Below are 20,448 nucleotides of genomic sequence, written 5' to 3'. Positions count from 1 at the left end.
TTAATAACTGCACTGTCCTATTTACAGTAGCTATTACTGCGAAAAAAATCCATGCTATCGTTTGAGGAGAGCTCCTAACAACAAAACACGTTTTACAACACAATAGGTTTGATAAATTCATCTCTGAAGGTGAAATGTGTACTTACATTCTGAAATCTTGCTCTGATTTATCATCCAAAATGTCCCAGAGATAACATGAAGTGTTGTTTTATTAGATAAAATCCTTTTTCATATCCTGAAAAGGTCCATATATCATGCACAATCGATTGTGTATTTCCACTCGTTCAATTTGCAAACCAAGGAATCGGTGAAAATCTCACCCTAAACGTTGTTTGAACGAGTCAAATCACGTTCGTATCTCCTCCGAGATCCCAGAAGGTAACAAGACTTCACTATTTCATTAGGGGTGTTGTATATCCTTTAGGACACCATATTTGTTCAGAGAGCGAAGCCTTCATGGCACGCCAATGACGCGGGCGGCCATCTCTTGAACGACTGTATCTTTGTCAACTGAGCATTAATCAGGGTCAAACAAAGCTAGCTAGATAGCGAATTAGCTGGGCTTTACGGGAGTATCCGGAAACCATATATACAGTGCCTTGCGAAAGTATTCGGCCCCCTTGGAGCCGTCCCTGCTGCCCTCTCATGGTAAACTCCATTACTGAGGTGAGGCAGTTCCAGGTCAGTGTCTCAATCTATGCTAAATTGGCATGAGCTGAACACAAAAGAACCACTGTTGAAAAACTGGTGAGATCCACTCACTGCTGTCAGTAAACAAAGAGTGGACATTACTTTTTTCATACAGTTGAAAAAAAGATCAATAACACTTCAATAAATAGCAGAAAAGGATCATCCAAGTTCAGTCAGACATGATTTGACTTCTCTGTCCAGCAATGTTTCTTTTTTGGCCTACATTCTGCATGATACTTTTAGAAGCCCTATAAAACCCCATCACACCCACAGTAATGAACAGGTTTCCACAGGATGAATGTAAACTCGGGTCCTTCTTCAGTAGCACTTGGCTGCTCAACAGAAGCCTGCTCTAAACTAGCTCCCTTACAGCTCTCCAGGCCATAATTGAAACCTTATGTGCATCAGGTGGAATTCTGGGGCTTTTTGGCGTCACACCAAAGAATCCCAGAGTGTGTTATTTTTATTTCATTTTTTTTCCCCATTTCTCTTTCCTCTAGTGAGAGAGCTTGCTTTTACATCAGCCCTTTTCCTCCTTCTTTCTCAGAAAGTCTATCCCGGGAAGAAAGTATATTACAGTGTAATAGACTTTGGAATAATTTTATCCAGTCGATTATGGAATAATATTCCCCTGGACTACTAAGGATTTTGGGAAGGCAGTGAAAAGTAAGTGTGGTCATTATTCTCCTCGATTACTCTTACTTTTATAGAACGTCATTTGGCATTGTATTTTGACACCGCTAGTAGCCACGTTTCGGTGACAGCTATGGGTGTATTTGTCATCAATGGAATTGAAAGCTGAGAAAAGTTGAGCTGGTACCTCCCAATCTTGATTGACATGTAAATATAAATAAGTTGTTTAACAAAAATAAGTTATTTTCCTTTAGATAATAGTTCACTATTTTATCGTTATTTTATTTGCTTGAGGAAAAAAGTGGAATTCCATTCTCTTCTAATGATTGACTTTATTTCAATGTTTATGTTCATTTTGATACTTTATTTGAATACACTAGTCACCTGACCTGCCAGTGTCAGTATTGACATGTAAGTGATACATGGACATTAACATTGTTAGTATATTAACCATGGTGGATATGACCTAAACGCCGAGGTTATTTTTCTAATCACACATTATTATAACTAGGGCCCAGAGTTTTCTGACCTGACCAGAGGAAAACTCCTGCCCCTACACATACACACACCCAACTGAGGCAGAGAGCACTCCGAGTTTAGCATGATGAAATAGGCCTAACGCAGGACAGGACCACACAAAAGCACAAAGGCAGCACTTTACAGCAAGGATCCGTGGGCATCAGATTAGCGTCCATGTGAATTCACCAACTCACCAGGGCTACACAGAACCACACAGTCAGTACTTTTCCCCCCCACTCACATTTTTGGGGTAAACTCACCACATAAATTACTGAAAGTACAGGAGGGTAGCCATGTAGAGCATATTTGTGCAGTAGACATATTTCACCGAGACATTTACAGGCTTTTTAAAAGATAAATAAGCATTGGGGACTTATACTGCATGTACTGTGGATGGAGGGGTAGTCAATTACCTGAGTAGACCGTACAAGGGGGTCTCTGTGTATGTCTGCCGCTGGTTGGAACCAATGGCTTAGATAGATGCACAATCTAAGAACGTGTTTAGGGGGTCTTCTTTGTATACTGTCTGCGTTGTTTGGTTGAGGTCCATTCCATTTCAACTCCATAAAGAGTGAATTGAAAATCCTAATGGCGAATGGATGCCTGTTTTCATTCCTTGAATTGAATTTCAATTCATATCCTGAATTGACTGGATTGATATTGAATTGAGCCTACCCTGATGCATTGGATCAATCAATCTAGCGATTGATCGATAAATCGTCAATCTTCATCATTATACCGAAGGGACATTTTAGTTCTTGGCAGGGGACATTAAACTGGTCAAATATATGAATCATGAATTAAGAGTTTATTTCCAAAACGCTATATCCACCAATTTTTCACGTTTGTGGGTTTTTTTTCATCAGAAGTGATTGCTTGTGGGTTAAACACACCTTCATGTGTGTTTTAAAAAAATGACTGGTCTCAGATTTTTAATTCACAGATGTGTAGGATATATTTTTAGATTTTTGCTAAACTCTATAGCCTATATCCATTGTTTAGCTGGAATGGAATGTTCGCATCCTGTATATTTGAATGTTATATGTGGCTGTCTCACGTTAAGATGAATGCACTTACTGTAATTTGCTCTGGATAAGAGCATCTGCTAAATTACTAAAATGTAAAATGTAAATGTTGTACATACAGATCTCATATTACTGTATTAAATGATATATATATATATATATATATATATATATATATATATATAATGATATTGATGTCACAAATGTATCATTTGTACAGTTCTTTATGTAGTTATTTGCTACATTTGACTGTGTAAAACGTAGCAGTATTACCTATTGCTCTTAGAATGAGGCTGAAATAGGCCTAACGCAGGACAGGATATATAGCATTTAGCAAAAACCATGATCATTTGTCTCTGAAATGAAACCATCAAGTGATATATTTTAAACAAGTACATCTCCGTCATTGAACACCTCCATGCCTTTATTAGATGGTGTGAAAAAAACCACACCAATCTCTTTCATCATTTCTTTCAACAATAAAAGCTCATTTACCAGCATTTCTATTTATAATAGAGAAAAAGAGAGAAGGCTAGCATTGACCAACGGATGGTACAAGTACAACCCCTACGTACATATCATTACATACATATTGTGGTTGCTGTTGTTGTTGTTATACTGAACTTGTGAAACATTCTGTCAGGTGTTCAGCTCCTGCCTCTGAGATGAAGGCTCTACAGATAAGACATTGTCTCCTGCTATTCCTCCTCACTGCTGTAAGGACCCAAGTCAACCCAGGTACTGTACATGGAAGTCAACTCATAGCCTTTTCACACTATCCAGAGCTGCACTGTGCTGGCTTAGATGCCCTCTCCAGCATGGTCCCAGCAACTACAGTGGATGTGTAACCGAGGCCAAGACAGTGCAGCTTGATTTGGTTGACTCAGTATATCTGAAAAGGATGTTAAGTGTTTGTTTACTCATTTTAAGATGTTCATGTCTCTGCATTTTCAAAAGCCTTTCTTTATACAGTACATACGTCTAACTGAAGGGGATATTACCACATTGTAGTCAAGTCAAGGTGTTGACATGATGGAGATACTGGGCTGGTTAGGTCATCACCGTCAAGGTGTGTGTGTGTAAGTGCGCATGTGTGGGGTTTAGCCATTGGTCGATTGGTCAGACAGCAAATATGTAGAATAGAACAGGCAAACCATTCACAGGCTGGGGGCATTCAGGAAATGTCTGAAAAGCTGTAGGGGCAGGAGAAAAGAGGCTGCTGGAGAAAAAGGCTGCTGGAGGTATGGAGTGAGCTGCTGGTGTGTGCCTGTGTGTGTGTGTGTGTGTGTGTGTGTGTGTGTGTGTGTGTGTGTGTGTGTGTGTTCGTCCGTCTGTGTCAGTGCTAAGGAGCAGGGTGACAGGAGAGGCACTCATTCATAACCTACCTCTCCTGGACTTTTCCACTTGAAATAGTTTCACTGTATGAAGCATATTTTGTCCACAAGCTCTCAAAGTCTATTTCTATGTTTCAGTGTTACTTTGAGTTGTAAGCAGATCCAGAATGAAGGGTAATAGGCAGGTACAGTAAGAGTAGGACAGAGTTAACAGTTATGCACAATAAGTTAACTACATCTACCTACATGTACATATTACCTCAATTACCTCGACTCACCGGCACATTGACTCTGTACCGGTACCTCCTGTATATAGCCTCACTATTGTTATTTTTAATGCTACTCTTTAATTATTTGTTACTTTTATTTTTTGGCATTTTATTTTTTTACTTAACACTTAATTTTCTTAAAACGGCATTGTTGGTTAAGGGTTTGTAAATAAGCATTTCACTGTAAGGTCTACTACACCTGTTGTATTCATGCGCATGTGACAAATAAAATGTGATTTGATTTGATCACTGACACAGTAGGCGAAGAAGCCATTTGTTCTCACACACACACGCACGCACACACAGACACACACGCACACACACGCACCTTTCTTGCTATAATAAATGTTGTTTTAAACCACCGTAATAATATCTTGAGCAATTAGAGTTTTCCAATGGTTACAGCACTAAGTCTAAAACTGTCTGTGACTTTGGCTCTGGTACAAAAGATAGAAAAAGAGATGCAAAATAAAGCGGAGGAAAACTGAAGGGGCCCCTCCCTACTCTTTTTGCTTGGACTGGCACCTACATAGTGATGCCTCTGTTTCAGTGGGGCCTCCCAGGCCTAAAGGAAGAAGCTGGGGGAGGGTTGTGCCCTGTCCACTTCAGTTCTGACTCAAGCCAGTTCCTACCAAATGCATGTGCAGTGTGGCACACTCATGGACTTCGGGAATACGTTGCCGTGCATAGATACACACACACACACACACACACACACACACACACACACACACACACACACACACGCACACACCGAACATCTCAGTGACTTGTTGATGACATGAGTTGAATCTGTTTCATTTGCCATTGTCATAGCTTTTAACTAGGTCCTGGAGTTTTTCCCTGATCAGGCCACATAGTCAGGAAAAAAACACCTGACCCGAAGAACATGCATCTATAACACTGTATCTGCTTTTAGGTGTGTGTCGGTATCCTCTGGGTATGACTGGAGGACAGATTCTTGATGAGGATATCTCTGCTTCTAGTCAGTGGTCAGAGTCTACAGCAGCAAGATATGGCAGGTATGCTATCCACATTGTCACCATATTGTAGTCGCCTACACACTCTGAACTCTTTTCCGTCAGGTAATCAGAGTACTGACTGTACTGTCTGAGTGAAGGCAAGATTGCCTGCCTTATTGCCCTTCACCAATCCAACCTTGTCAGATCAGTGATTCCTTAAAATAAGGGAGGAAGGCATTTTTATTATTCAATTGACTAAATATTATACTCCCTTCTAATATGCTATTCCCTTCTACTCCTACTACTTCCTCCCTTCCTTCCCCCTCTCCTCCTCAGATTGGACTTTGACGATGGAGATGGTGACGGGGCATGGTGCCCTAACATCATGGCAGAGACGGACGCAGGCGGCCCGAAGGATTTCCTCCAGGTGGACCTGCGTTCGCTGCACTTCATCACGCTCGTGGGCACCCAGGGTCGCCACGCCGACGGCATGGGCAATGAGTTTGCCCAGCGCTACCGCATCAAGTACAGCCGTGACGGCAGCCGCTGGGTGGCCTGGCACGACAGGAAAGGCAGGCAGGTGAGCAGATGCAAACTAGTGTCCATACTACCAGAATCCATTCTGACATCTGCTTTCAATGTTTTTCCAATGTTGATTCAATGTCCTTTTGCTCTCAGGGCTGGGTTCAAAGAGTATAAGTTTTCTTTCAAATACTTTGAGTGTTTGATTGAGCCAGCCTGGAGTGCCAGTTGGGGCCCAACTGTTGGGCTGGGTTTTCACTTTTGGGACTACTCCATTGGTTGCACAATCTTGCTTTGATTGGCTTTGTGATTGGTGTGACTTTTCAATAACTTCCATTCTTGTCTGGCTGTGTTTGTTGGCATTCGATGTTTAGTGACTGTAGTTTTTGGATGAGGATGATGATGCCCTTTCCTGTTCCTGTCTGCAGGTGATCGAGGGGAACATGAATGCCTATGACGTGGTGCTGAAGGACCTAGAGCCACCCATCATTGCCCGCTTCGTACGCTTCATGCCAATCACAGACCACTCCATGATCGTGTGCATGAGGGTAGAGCTCTATGGCTGTGAATGGCTAGGTCAGACACACTACAGTACATCCTATATCTAATCTAATCCTATCCTATCCTATATCTAATCCCATCCTATCCTACAGCCTATAGTTAATCCCATATCCTATATCTAATCCCATCCTATCCTATATCTAATCCCATTCTATCCTACATCCTATATCTAATCCCATCCTACATCCTTTCCGTATATGAAACTGAAAGAAAAGAGATGCTCCCAGAGTTGGAATGTAAAGCTAAATTTAGACCAGGCGGATGTAAAACGGCCACTGTCATTGATTGTGACCTTTCCTTTGACCTGTCCCTGGCTGTGTGTTATTGCAGATGGCCTGGTGTCCTACAGTGCTCCGGCCGGCCAGGAGATGACCTACAGAGGCCTGGACGTCCACCTCAATGACTCGGTCTACGATGGATCCATGGGTCTACAGTCCGTTGGGTTTGTTTTAGTATATTTGTACTTCAACAGTGGCATTTTTCTAAGTACAAAACTGTTAAGGAGCGTTAAATGGTCCACATCCTAAGTGACTCTGACCCGAAGGTACTATTTAACAAAGTTGTGAGCTGTTCTTGGCCCATGTGAGGATTCTGTGGACAACTCTTGTCACACTACTGAGCTATGCGGAGCCAAGCTGTCCTGCCCTGGCCTGGTTTTGTATCCACCATAGTTTTTGGAACCGTGCAGAAAAGATCAATGTGAAAGGAAAATATCCAAGCCAGCACAATACGGTTCGGGTCAGTATGATAGTGTGAAATGATGACGTGCAAGACACAAGTGGATTCAACACAGGCATGATAGTAATGATAGACCTCCTTTTTTCCTTTCTCCCCTCGGTATGAGTTAGGGATTAAGTGCCATGCTCAAGGGCACAACCGTAGTGGATGGGAGTAACGGTCCTTTCTCCTCTCTCCCCCCAGTATGGAGGAAGGCCTGGGCCAGCTGACTGATGGGACGTGGGGTCTTGATGACTTCCTCCACAGTCACGTGTACGGCGTGTGGCCCGGATACGATTATGTGGGTTGGACCAATGAGAGCTTCCCTAAGGGCTACGTGGAGATGACCTTCGAATTTGACCGCGTCCGCAACTTCACCTCGATGAAGGTGAGAGGTCAACTTGTACAAAAGGAGGTGGAGAAAGGATGTGGTTTTACCATGTTCCCAACGGGAAAAACTGGGCAAAACGGGTTGAAATTCTGGTTTTGTTGATGTAATTTCAGACCGACCATAACCTTGTGTCATTGGTCCACTCAGTAGGTGTGCAAGAGATACCGTATTCAGGCATATGTGGAGGTCTGTTTTGTCCTTCAAGAGTGGCTAAATATTTAGGCATACGTCCAACAACTTCAGCCTCCAATTGTTTCGTCATTGGCTGAATAGCACCTGGACATCCAATTTGTACTTCAAACCATGCAGTGACAGACAGTATACCACAGTACACTCTACACTCGAGTGTTATAGTTGATAGTTCTCCTCCTCTCTCCGTAGGTCCACTGCAATAACATGTTCAGCCGTGGCGTGAGAATGTTTCGGCAGGCCTCGTGTTACTTCCGTACGTCCGAGTTGGACTGGGAGTCCCAGCCAGTGTCCTTACGTCTCCCGGTGGACCAGGTCAGCCAGAGCGCCCGGTTCATCACCGTGCCCCTGGGGGACCGCATGGCCAGTGCCATCAAGTGCCGCTTTGCCTTCAACGAGGCCTGGATGATGATCAGCGAGGTGGCCTTCCAGTCAGGTGAGACTTGAGTTGCCTGGGTCGTGTTCATTAGGGCTCACTGTAACTAAACATTTTTGTAACAGGGAACGAAAAACATATTGTGTTTTAGTTCAGGTGGTGTCTCTCCCCGTTCCACTCTGTTTCAAAATAGATGATGACATTTCTCCTCTTTCTCCCTCTCTATCTCTCTCGCCCCCCCCCCCCCCCCCCCCCCTCTTTCAGCAGGGACAGCAGTTTATAACACATCTCCGACTCCCCGCAAACGTGGCCACCCGACAAATGTTATTCCAGGTTAGCTCCAGCTATGTTCTTACCTGTTCTGTCTCCTTTTGCATTCAATAGTGCCCTCTGCTGCCTGTTCTTGAAATGCTGTTGCATTAATTATGACGAACAGAGGTTAGTTACAGTGAAATATGAGGGAAATTACAACAGCATTAATGAATGATAAATACAACACTTACTGAGGATGACATTATAATTATTATTGTTTTTTTAATGAAAAGCTTACATGTGATGTGAGCACTAAACGTCTTGATGACCACCCTTTATTGTAATAAATATTATAATGCCATAAAATGTTTCAAGCTGTCAAATCTTTGTATCCTCAACTCCTTCAGTGAGGGATCTTGGATTCTTCGCTCCAATGCGCTTTGACAGGGAGGTAAGGAATTGAGCAAACAAGGAAGGAGGAAGCAACAAAGCTTTCTGTTAAATATTTTATACCTTCTGGTACATTAGGAGATGACCCCATCCACAAAGTGGATGAAAGCAACACCCGGATCCTGATTGGCTGCCTGGTGGCCATCATCGTCATCCTTTTGGCCATCATAGTCATCATTCTGTGGCGCCAGGTCTGGCAGAAGATGCTAGAGAAGGTGTGTAACAGATTTTTTTCCTGTGTTTTCAGAGCGGAAATAATTAGGGTTGATCTAATAGCTACGAGGAAACTTCTCTGTCTTGTTATAAAATAAATACTGCTGTCGGGCTAAAAAGGAAGTCAGAAACTAAGACTGCAAATGACACTGATCAAAGTTGTTGATTCAAGTTTGTAAAAGTATTTTTACCTCAAGTGTTTCTTATTAGCTGTAATGTATCCCCAAACATCGATTTGCATGGCCTCTCAGGTAAACTTAAACACAAGATTACAACATCTGTCAATGTTTGACTTGGTGCCAACCACAGTGTTAGAAAAGCTAGAAGATGCACCTCTTATCTTTGCCATTGATTGCTTCCGTTGTCCCAAGAGCGCCCTCTAGCTTTTCTCTCTGGTGCCACCAAACATTACAACACACACAGCTTATAACAGTAACTACCCTTCCCTCCAGGCTTCGCGACGTATGCTAGACGACGAGCTGTCGGCCCGTCTGGCCGTCCAAACCCAGGCCTTCTCTTTCCACCACTCGTCCCAGTCCAGCGGGGAAGGCTCCAACTCCACCTACGAGAGGATCTTCCCCCTCTGCTCCTCTGACTACCAGGAGCCCTCCCGCCTCATCCGCAAGCTGCCCGAGTTCGCCCAGTCCACTGAGGAGCTGGGTGAGTGGATTCAAGGGAAAGTACAATCCAAAATCAAAGTTTAACAGTTAGACTAACTTTTGAGGTGTGAAAAAAATATGACAAACTTTGATTTTGGAGTGTAAATGTCCTTTCAAGCCAGTGTTTCTCATATGGTGGGTATAGTGATCCCTAGTTACTTGTGGGTTGTGGCTTATTACATAAGACAGGCCTGTGGCTAGAAATATCAGTGTTGTTAACTTGGAGGATCACAAGAACATTTCAATGGTCTTGATCAGGTCACATCTTACTGAAGTGTGAAACTTATGCTCTGTGTACTTCACAGCAGGGACTAGCTCCTCCTCCAGACCACCCCAGGCCTGTGGATCAGACGGGGCTCCCCACTATGCCGAGGCAGACATTGTGAGCCTGCAGGAGGGGACTACGGGCAGCAACACCTACTCCATCACGGCCGTCAACATGAGTCTGCTCTCTGGGAAGGACACGGCCATGAGGGAGTTCCCCAGGGACAAGCTCACCTTTAAGGAGAAACTGGGAGAGGGACAGTTTGGAGAGGTATGGAATAAAACTGGCGATAAAGGGAGTGAGTGTGAGTGTGAGTGTGTGTGTGTGTGTAAACATGCAGGAAAGCAATTTAAAAAACAAAAGTCAAATGACTCTTGCTTTCTTGCTAGACAGATGAAACATCAATTGTAAAATGCCTTTGTTTCTTCCCACAGGTGCACCTGTGTGAGGCCGAGGGCATGCAGGACATTGTGGAGAAGGATCTGTCTGAAGAGGTCAATGACCGTTCAAATGAGGTAGAGGGCAGCGATGACACACCTATTCTGGTGGCTGTGAAGACACTGAGGGAGGACGCCAACAAGAACGCAAGGTGAGAGCACTGGATCTGGAACTGTTTCCATGACAACTGTACTGTCCTAAGTACAAGAGCCACATACATGATTTACAGTATGGAAAATTACTTTTGTGATCCGCATGACTACAATGCTTGTTCTTGCCTCATCTTCCACTTTGTGTTCTTGGTGTCTTGCCATTGGCCAGTTGTAACAGAGAATGTGTTCACAATAATCTACCAAGTAAGAGTAGGTAAGTTGACCAATCAACAAACGGAAAGAGCACTGCATTTCCCTATTTTGCCAGGTGTCACATCGGTTACCATCCGTTGTAACAGGAATGACTTTTTGAAAGTGAAACTACATGGTGTGACGAGGTAAAGTGTGAACGGCAGGTGTCACAGCCGTTATCTTATGTCACACCAATGACTTCCCGAAGGAGAAACTATCTGTGCAACTCAATGTAAAGTGTGACTAGCACTCTATCTCTCTACCGCACCTGCTGTCTCGACCTCTGAATGGTCTGCTATGAAAAACCAACTGACATTTACTCCTGAGGTACTGACCTGTTACACCCTCTACAACCACTGTGATTATTATTTGACCCTGCTAGTCATCTATGAACGTTTGAACACCTTGAAGAACAATCTGACCTTAATGGCCATGTACTCTTATAATCTCCACCCAGCACAGCCAGAAGAGGACTGGCCACCCCTCAGAGCCTGGTTCTCCTCTAGGTTTCTTCCTAGGTTCCTGCATTTCTAGGGAGTTTTTCCTTGTCTCCATGCTTCTACATCTGCATTGCTTGCTGTTTGGGGTTTTAGGCTGGGTTTCTGTACAGCACTTTGTGACATCTGCTGATGTAAAAAAGAGCTTTAGAAATACATTTGATTGATTGGTTTACTAGCAGGTGTCTGTTGTTGTCCAGTGTTAGTTACAAGAATGGCTTATTGAAGGAGAAACTACATGGTATATTTGTGCAACTTAATGTGAAGTGTGACTGGAATACGTCATAGCCGTTACCACCTCGTGTTACAGGAATGACTTCCTGAAGGAGATCAGGATCATGTCTCGGCTGAGGGACCCTAACATCGTCAGCCTGCTGGCAGTGTGTGTGGAGAGCGACCCCCTCTGCATGATCACGGAGTACATGGAAAATGGAGACCTTAACCAGTTCTTGTCCAGCCATCAATTGGACGAAGTGGAGGAGATACAATCTAGTGACAAAGCCACGGTCAGGTACGTTACATCTGCATAATTGTACTAGATAATGACATCCCCGATTAGGGTTATTATGAAAGGTGATACTGTAATCATAATAGTAATTCATTTTCTTACCTTTTATTTATCAAGTCAATTTTTTCATCCATATATTTCATAACAGTATGCGGAAACCGATGCAATCGCGCAGTATTAAAAAGTTTGTCATGCCAACACTTTAAAAGGAGCAAAAATGTTACATACACTTGCCCTCTCTTTGTCATTATATATATTTTTTTAAGTTCAGAGTTCAATTACTTTTCAATACTCTCATATCCTCTTAGCTATAGCAACCTGATGAGCATGGCTACACAGGTAGCCTCTGGGATGAAGTACCTGTCCTCTCTCAACTTTGTCCACCGCGACCTGGCCACGCGCAACTGTCTGGTGGGCAAGAACTACACCATCAAGATCGCTGACTTCGGCATGAGCCGGAACCTGTATCGCGGTGACTACTACCGTATCCAGGGGCGGGCCGTTCTTCCTATTCGCTGGATGTCATGGGAGAGCATCCTATTGGTGAGGAGTTTTGGAGAGAGCTGATATTAGCTGGTAATGTTCTGTCGCATGTAGTTTTCAACCAAACATTTTTCCTGTGTTTAGATATGAGTCAAATGACTGTGTGCCTTTCCCAGGGTAAGTTCACCATGGCCAGCGACGTGTGGGCTTTTGGTGTGACTCTGTGGGAGATTCTGACCCTGTGTGAAAAGCAGCCCTACTCGCAGTTTTCCGACGAGCAGGTCATCGAGAACACTGGCGAGTTCTTCAGGGACCAGGGCAAGCAGGTGACTACACACTAGTGTATTTACTACACTCTTAGAAAAAAGAGTTCCAAAAGGGTTATTCGGCTGTCCTCCAATAGGAGAGCCCTTTTGGGTTCCAGGTAGAACCCTCTGTGGAAAGGGTTTTACATGGAACCCGAAAGGGTTCTACCTGGAACCAAAATTGGTTTCCTATGGGGACAGCTAAGAACCCTTTTAGGTTGTAAATAGTACCTTTTGTACCGGTGTATGGCCACCACATGTTTACTATGTCGGCATGCAATCACCACTGTTCTATGGCAGCAATATGTGTACATGCAACAAAACGGGTATAGAACCAGGTTTGTCAGTCTACATGACTAAATATTATTTTAGGTTGCTGCTCAGCTAAATGCGCTATCGTGCATACATTTATTTTGTCCCCCTACACCAAACGCGAACACGACACGCAGGTTAAAATATCAAAACAAACTCTGAACCAATAACAATAATTTGGGGACAGGTTGAAAAGCATTAAACATGTATGGCAATTTATCTAGTTAGCTTGCACTTGATAGCTAATTTGTCCTATTTAGCTAGCTTGCTGTTGCTAGCTAATTTGTCCTGGGAAATAAACATTGAGTTGTTATTTTACCCGAAATGCACAAGGTCCTCTACTCCGACAATTAATCCACACATAAAACAGTCAACCGAATCGTTTCTAGTCATCTCTCCTCCTTCCAGGCTTATTCATCTTCAAACTTATATGGTGATTGGCATCTACACTTTCATAGTATTACCACGACAACCGGCAAAACAGTTTGTCTTTCAATCACCCACGTGGGTGACCTGCTTCTATAAACCAATAAGGAGATGGGAGAGGCAAGACTTGCAGTGCGATCTGCGTCAGAAATAGGAATGACTTCTATTTTAGCCCTTGGCTTCGCAGACGCTCTTGGCGCGCGCGCGCGAGCAGTGTGGGTGCAATAATTGAATAACATGGATTTCTACATTTATTTTGCAATGCTCGCACACTCAACTTGTCCGGTCTGGTCAGCATGTTACAGTTTGCTCACTGTTGGGGTTGACAGACATTCACTGTGTGTTGTTCTATGAGTGAAATATGTGTGACAAAACATCCAAAATCTGGTTATTTTGTAAAAATGTGTTTTTCCTGTAATTTTCTTCTCAGGTGTACCTGCCGAGGCCTGCCTGTTGCCCTGATGCGGTCTATAGCAGCCTGATGCTGGGTTGCTGGAGGAGAAATGCCAAACAGAGACCCACTTTTCAGGAGATATACAGCCAGCTTGGGGAGAGCCAGGAATAGCAGCTCATATATAGACCATGATTATATAAAGTGCTCTGGGGTAAAAGTTCCCCTAGGTACAGATCTAGGATCAGCTTCCCCTGCAAAACTAACTGAAGATCAGCGTTTAGGGGCAACTTTATCCTACACTTCACCCTTTTTTGTAACATGGACCAACATCTATGGTCCTTCTACATTTAAGGGACGGCAAAGTATGGTCCTTCCTCCTTTGAGGAGCCCATATATTAGAACTAGCACGTGAGAACTGACTGAAAACTGCATGCAATGTTCTATTCATCTCTCTCTCAGCCTTTTTCTCTCTCAATTTGAGTTGACTCCCTATATCTCTATTTGCCAGAGCCATGTATATTTATATTAACAATGTCTATTGCACACTATGAAAACACCATCTCTCTCTCCCTCTGTCTCGCTCCATCTCTCTCTCTCTCTCTCTCGCTCTCTCAATCACAATCTAGTTTTTAGCGTGTGGGACAGTTCTGTAAAAAATTATTCGTTATGTCTGTGATGATAAAATGTAGAAATGCTGTGTCAGATCGTGCACACCAGGAAATGTAATGTTGTTTATAATCTTCTATTATGAAGATAATAATAATAATAATAATAATGTGTAGAAAATCTCCTTTTGGACTCAGATATTCAAGAATGTATCTGTTTGATATGTTTTTCTTTATTCATTTGATGTTGTGAAATGTGTTGTATTTTGTCAAAGATAAATAGGTCCTTTGAGTTAAATTTGTGCTTTGAAATAGTGCAACTTCATGCTTAACCTGCATTTCTATTGTTCGTGCAAGTTTTATACTCTAATTAGACAGTAGGCCTACTTATGGTTTCAATTAATTTACTGAACATTCTTCAACGTTCAAAACAATTTTAAAAACTTTAAAATGTTCAAATAAAAAAATATGATGCAGATTATTCCTCTTTTCCTCTGCCTTAGCAACTCAGTGAGCCTGAAAAAGAAAGACAAAAACCGAAGTAGAAAAAAAACGTGTAATTCACCATTTTTTTTTTTTTTCAACAACATTCTATATTGACGGGATGTATTGCTACAATATCTGAGAAATGAAATACAGAGTACAAGTACAACCGAGTGCTTAGTAATGCTTAAAGGCTTCCTCTACTTTCCTCTGCCCTCTCTCAGTGCTCTCCGGAGTCCCTGGAAGTCCTGTAATCTGCTTCCTCCCACCTGTAGCAGTGGAAAGGCTAGAGGGCGTCATCACTGACAGGAATCTGTAGTTCACCAGTGGCTTCAGCCAGCAGTGTGCAATCCTGAGGGGCCACAGAGCTCACTGGGGAGATGGAGGAAACCCCAGATGATGCGTTAGGGAGGTTTAACTCCTTTAGAAGAATTTGCATGGATGCTTTGTCAAGGACCTGGCCAATGATCTAGTTAGCCAGACAGATTATGGAGTCATGTGAAGCACAATATAATAGTCTTGAGGCTGCTTATTGAAGTGAAGCTTGCAATGAGTGATGAATGCAGGGAGCTATCAATGTCATATACTCATCACCCAATGACCTTATTGGTGAGAGAGAAGATGGTGCCATGTTGGGCCCCAGATTCTAAATGTACCTCTGTCTTAGGGAGGTCCATGGCGGACAGTTTCAGTTGCATTTTGAGAAGTTGGTTCCCACATGTGAAACTCATCAAGGTAAGAAACCTTCCAGTTGGTAGGAGCAGATCTCAGGTGAGATCCGGTCTGAAAGAAACTTCATGGCAACACAAACAAAAAATGTGGATACGAGAAATGATTTGGGCATTATAAATGGGGTTATTCTCATTCATGGCATGAATTGTTTTACTATCAGATATTATCACCTCGAAAAAAAGTGTTGAAATACTCCACTGTTCAAATGTTTGGGGTTACTTAGAAATGTCCTTGTTTTTGAAAGAAAATATATATATTTTGTCCATTAAAATAACATCAAATTGATCTACAGTGTAGACATTGTTAATTGTTGTAAATTACTGTTGTAGCTGGAAACGGCATATTTTTTATGGAATATCTACATAGGTGTACAGAGGCCCATTATCAGAAACCATCACTCCTGTGTTCTAATGGCATGTTGTGTTAGCTAATCCAAGTTTATAATTTTAAAAGTCTAATTGATCATTAGAAAACCCTTTTGCAATTATGTTAGCACAGCTGAAAACTGTTGTCCTGAATAAAGAAGCAATAAAACTGGCCTTCTTTAGACTAGTTGAGTATCTGGAGCATCAGCATTTGTGAGTTTGATTACATGCTCAAAATGGACATAAACAAAGACCTTTCTTCTGAAAGTCATCAGTCTATTCTTGTTCTGAGAAATGAAGGCTATTCCATGCGAGAAATTGCCAAGAAACTGAAGATCTCGTTCAACGCTGTGTACTACTCCCTTCACAGAACAGTGCAAACTGTCTCCAACCAGAATAGAAAGAGGAGTGGGAGGCCCCGGTGCACAACTGAGCAAGAGGACAAGTACATTAGTGTCAAATCAAATCAAATTTATTTATATAGCCCTTCGTACATCAGCTGATATCTCAAAGTGCTGTACATAAACCCAGCCTAAAACCCCAAACAGCAAGCAATGCAGGTGTAGAAGCACGGTGGCTAGGAAAAACTCCCTAGAAAGGCCAAAACCTAGGAAGAAACCTAGAGAGGAACCAGGCTATGTGGGGTGGCCAGTCCTCTTCTGGCTGTGCCGGGTGGAGATTATAACAGAACATGCCCAAGATGTTCAAATGTTCATAAATGACCAGCATGGTCGAATAATAATAAGGCAGAACAGTTGAAACTGGAGCAGCAGCACAGCCAGGTGGACTGGGGACAGCAAGGAGTCATCATGTCAGGTAGTCCTGGGGCATGGTCCTAGGGCTCAGGTCCTCCGAGAGAGAGAAAGAGAGAAGGAGAGAATTAGAGAACGCACACTTAGATTCACACAGGACACCGAATAGGACAGGAGAAGTACTCCAGATATAACAAACTGACCCTAGCCCCCCGACACATAAACTACTGCAGCATAAATACTGGAGGCTGAGACAGGAGGGGTCAGGAGACAAACTAGTCTAGTTTGAAAAACAGGCGCCTCACAAGTCCTCAATTAGCAGCTTAATTAAATAGTACCAGCAAAACACCAGTCTCAACGTCAACCCTGAAGAGGCGACTCCGGGATGCTGGCCTTCTAGGCAGAGTTCCTCTGTCCAGTGTTCCTCTGTCCAGTGTCTGTGTTCTTTTGCCCTTCTTAATATTTTAGTTTTATTGTCCAGTCTGAGAAATTGCTTTTTCTTTGCTACTCTGTAGCTAATGTAGCTAGCACAACATTCCATTGGAACACAGGAGTGATGGTTGCTGATAATGGGTCTCTGTATGCCTATGTAGACATTCCATTAAAAATCAGCCGTTTCCAGCTACAATAGTCATTTACAACATTAACAATGTCTACACTGTATTTCTGATCAATTTCATGTTATTTTAGTGGACAAAAAAATTGCTTTTCTTTCAAAAACAAGGACATTTCTAAGTGACCCCAAACTTTTGAACGGTAGTGTATATCAAGGCTATAACAGCAAATGTAAAATCCAGTGGTATAGTTTACAGCAAACACAGCCAAAAGTTTCCTGGACCAAATTGTTCCACACTTTGATATTTTACATATCCTCTTCCTAGGCCTACTCAAATGCTATTTTCTAATTAAATATAATATCTTATTTTTTAGATTCAAATGTTCTCCCCTGTCATTGAAATCATTCTCCATATTTGAACGTTAACATTTTTGGTGTAAAAGTCGCTGTCTTCGTTTATGTTAGTAAAGAGTTATGTAGACTGCTCTTTACTGAAATTATTCCATTCCTGATTGTGAAGGTCATTGTCATATAATTCTGACCAGAGCCATACAGTACAAACTGAGTGTACAAAACATTAGTAACACCTGCTCTTTACATGACATAGACTGACCAGGTGAATGCTTTGATCCCTTATTGATGTCACCTGTTAAATCCACTTCAATCAGTATAGATGAAGGGAGGAGACCGGTTAAAGGAGTTTTAAGCCTTGAGACACAGATTGTGTATGTGTGCCATACAGAGGGTGAATGGCCAAGACAAAAGATTGTGCCTTTGAACGTGGCATAGTAGTTGGTGCCAGGCGCACTGGTTTGAGTGTGTCAAGAACTGCAATGCTGCTGGGTTTTTCATACTCAATAGTTTCCAGTGTGTATCAAGAATGGCCCACCACCCACAGGACATCCAGCCAACTTGACACAACTGTGGGAAGCATTGGTGTCAACATGGGCCAGCATCCCTGTGGAACGCTTTCGACATCTTGTAGAGGCCGTGCCCCGACGAATTGAGGCTGTTCTGAGCGAAAAGGGGAAGTGCAACTCAATATCAGGAAGGTGTTCCTATTGTTTTATACACTCAGCGTATTTAGATATGGACTCTAAATACATGGCTATGGCTGTGATGGCCCTCTGTCATGCAGGATTCTAAAGGTGCCTGCATACTAGGTTCGGTTTGCTCCTAGCAGAACTCGGCTAGGCGAGGCGAACGTCTGTGGCTCGCACACGTCCTTATTAAAAGACCTTTGTTGAAAAATCAACAACAAAAAAGCTGCAATATTTCTGTTTGTCCCTGAAATACCATAACAACATAGCCAGTATACACTTCCTCAAGATAGTCAGAATTCATCTAAGGAAAATCTACAAGTCTGTAATGCATTTTGACGTTTTTGCTGAGGTCTTAGTCTCGAAATTTCACATCTCACCAAGATGTGTGGTGCAGTATTTATCAAGTGAAAAAAATTGCATAGAAACTATTGGCTCTCGTTGAATAACAATTAACACTTAATTGAGGAATCCGAGCTCCCAGTTGTTTTGAACGTGCATTCGTTACGTGCTTCAATACCAAAACGAACAAAAACATCACAAAATGTCAACATAAGATATGCGTGAACTGTTTCGACTGGGAAGCATGAGACAGGCTAATGCCACGTTCACGTGCTAGTCATGACTAGGAAATTTAGAAATGTTCAACTTGCTTACTGGTTGTGGTTATACACCTGTCGCGTTCAGCCAGTTAGCAAGTCTGACATTTCTGAGTTTCCTAGTTCCGACTAGCGGGTGAGCGCAGCATTAATTCTATCCATAGAGTTCAATTGCACAACTATTGGAGGCGTTCATGCTATCAGGAGTAATCTGAAGTTCGGAGTTCCGACTGGGAAGTTTTACTTGAACAACCCTCCAAGTTGTAGGGAGCGTTCAAGCAGATCATTTTTGTCAAGTCTTTGTATGTTGAGCCTACATGCTGATTGCATGAACTTTACAAAAATGTGATCAAAGGTCATGAAGTTTTGACTGCAAGATTCTGCAGCTGCTCTTCACCAACTTCATCGCCTGCATTGTGGGAGGCCCAATTGCCAACCCATCATTAGGGTATTTTTGTTTGAGCCACGCGAATGTGACCAAAGTGCTTCAAATATCACATGAATATGTATATATCCACTGAATCAGTGGATATATACATATTCATGTGATATTTGAAGCTGTCGCTCACTGATTGATTGTACAATGAACACACACATAATTTCAGTTTGTGAGTGTGTGATATGGGGGTTGGAGACATGTTTATATAAACATTATAAAGTAAAACTTTTATAAACAATGGCAACACTGCCATGTTGATCTGAGCCTTGCTGTTGGAAGACCACATTAGTATCAGACTTTCGGCTGTCGCAGATACACCTCCCCCGACCTCAGTCCTCAACTTTAGTCTACATTCAGTTGCATTCGCCTTCCCACTCAAACGCGTCCATAATTGCAAGTGGGACTCTGGCATTATATTTTGGCAAAGATGGTGGAACATTTTAAGTTAGTTCCCTTAAGCCGTTTACCATTGAAAAAAATTGCCAGTTCCAGTTTACTTAATAAGGGAATGTCTCTCCCATAGTGATAGCAGCTGGGTCTGTCTACTACTTAGTTCACTGACTTCCATTGAAACAGAAAAAACGACAGAGTAGGATGTCTCGCTTCCTCTTCCGTCTCTGCCGTTGCTGAGTTGTGACGTTTCACCACTCACCTTTTAACCCAAAATATTACAACAAATCCGCTTTGATAATTACAAATGTATGTTAAGCTAACTAAATGTATTATTGGCAGCGTTAAAATCTTATTGGTTTAAGAATTGTTCCGACTTCAAAAGCACTTGAACACAACCATATTGGACTTACAAATTTGCACTTCCCACCAGCGCATGAAAGCCTAAATAGGCCTACATACCAAGCAAAATTTAAATACAACAATCTAATGCACACTTCACAAGAATTACATGCAAGAAATTTACTTTTTTAAATTAAAAAATGCATTAGGTCAAACCAAAATGTTGCGACAAAGAAAGCATTTTGATCATAGAATAAAACACATTTTGCATTGCTTGTTCTACATTTCTATTTGAGGTCTTTAAATTGCTTTAGATCTTGATATGAAACAGCACTTGCAAAAAGATGAAAGAAAATAAAAGTGTATTTCCTCTGCCACCTCTCCTCTGTAGGCCTACAAAACTCCGCATTC

At 42.3% G+C, this 20,448-nt stretch overlaps 1 protein-coding gene across 6 annotated transcripts; it reads left to right on the top strand.

Annotated features, from left to right (window-relative positions):
• The first annotated feature begins 1,006 nt into the window (after positions 1-1,006).
• On the top strand, positions 1,007-14,813 carry LOC110530033 (discoidin domain-containing receptor 2). Of its 6 annotated transcripts, none has more exons than XR_002474474.2 (17): positions 1,007-1,356; positions 3,511-3,605; positions 5,390-5,492; positions 5,769-6,012; positions 6,383-6,530; positions 6,846-6,957; positions 7,437-7,620; positions 8,005-8,248; positions 8,453-8,521; positions 8,969-9,105; positions 9,556-9,763; positions 10,068-10,297; positions 10,462-10,616; positions 11,617-11,817; positions 12,123-12,390; positions 12,474-12,623; positions 13,771-14,813. XR_002474474.2 is itself a non-coding variant. In XM_036985594.1 (17 exons), the coding sequence occupies exons 2-17, from the start codon at positions 3,533-3,535 to the stop codon at positions 13,903-13,905; spliced, it is 2,616 nt and encodes an 871-aa protein (XP_036841489.1). In that variant the 5' UTR covers positions 1,011-1,356; positions 3,511-3,532; the 3' UTR covers positions 13,906-14,813. The 6 variants fall into 6 exon arrangements, 5 of the variants coding, with proteins under 5 accessions (XP_036841489.1, XP_036841488.1, XP_036841487.1 ...); XM_036985594.1 differs by having other exon boundaries at positions 1,011-1,356; positions 6,846-6,948; positions 10,071-10,297; positions 12,123-12,357; XM_036985593.1 differs by having other exon boundaries at positions 1,012-1,356; positions 6,846-6,948; positions 12,123-12,357.
• Positions 14,814-20,448: the final 5,635 nt, after the last annotated feature.

This window comes from Oncorhynchus mykiss, chromosome 8 (genome assembly GCF_013265735.2).
Source record: "Oncorhynchus mykiss isolate Arlee chromosome 8, USDA_OmykA_1.1, whole genome shotgun sequence".
Lineage (NCBI taxonomy): Eukaryota > Metazoa > Chordata > Actinopteri > Salmoniformes > Salmonidae > Oncorhynchus > Oncorhynchus mykiss.
This window is presented reverse-complemented; position numbering and strand designations above follow the sequence as displayed.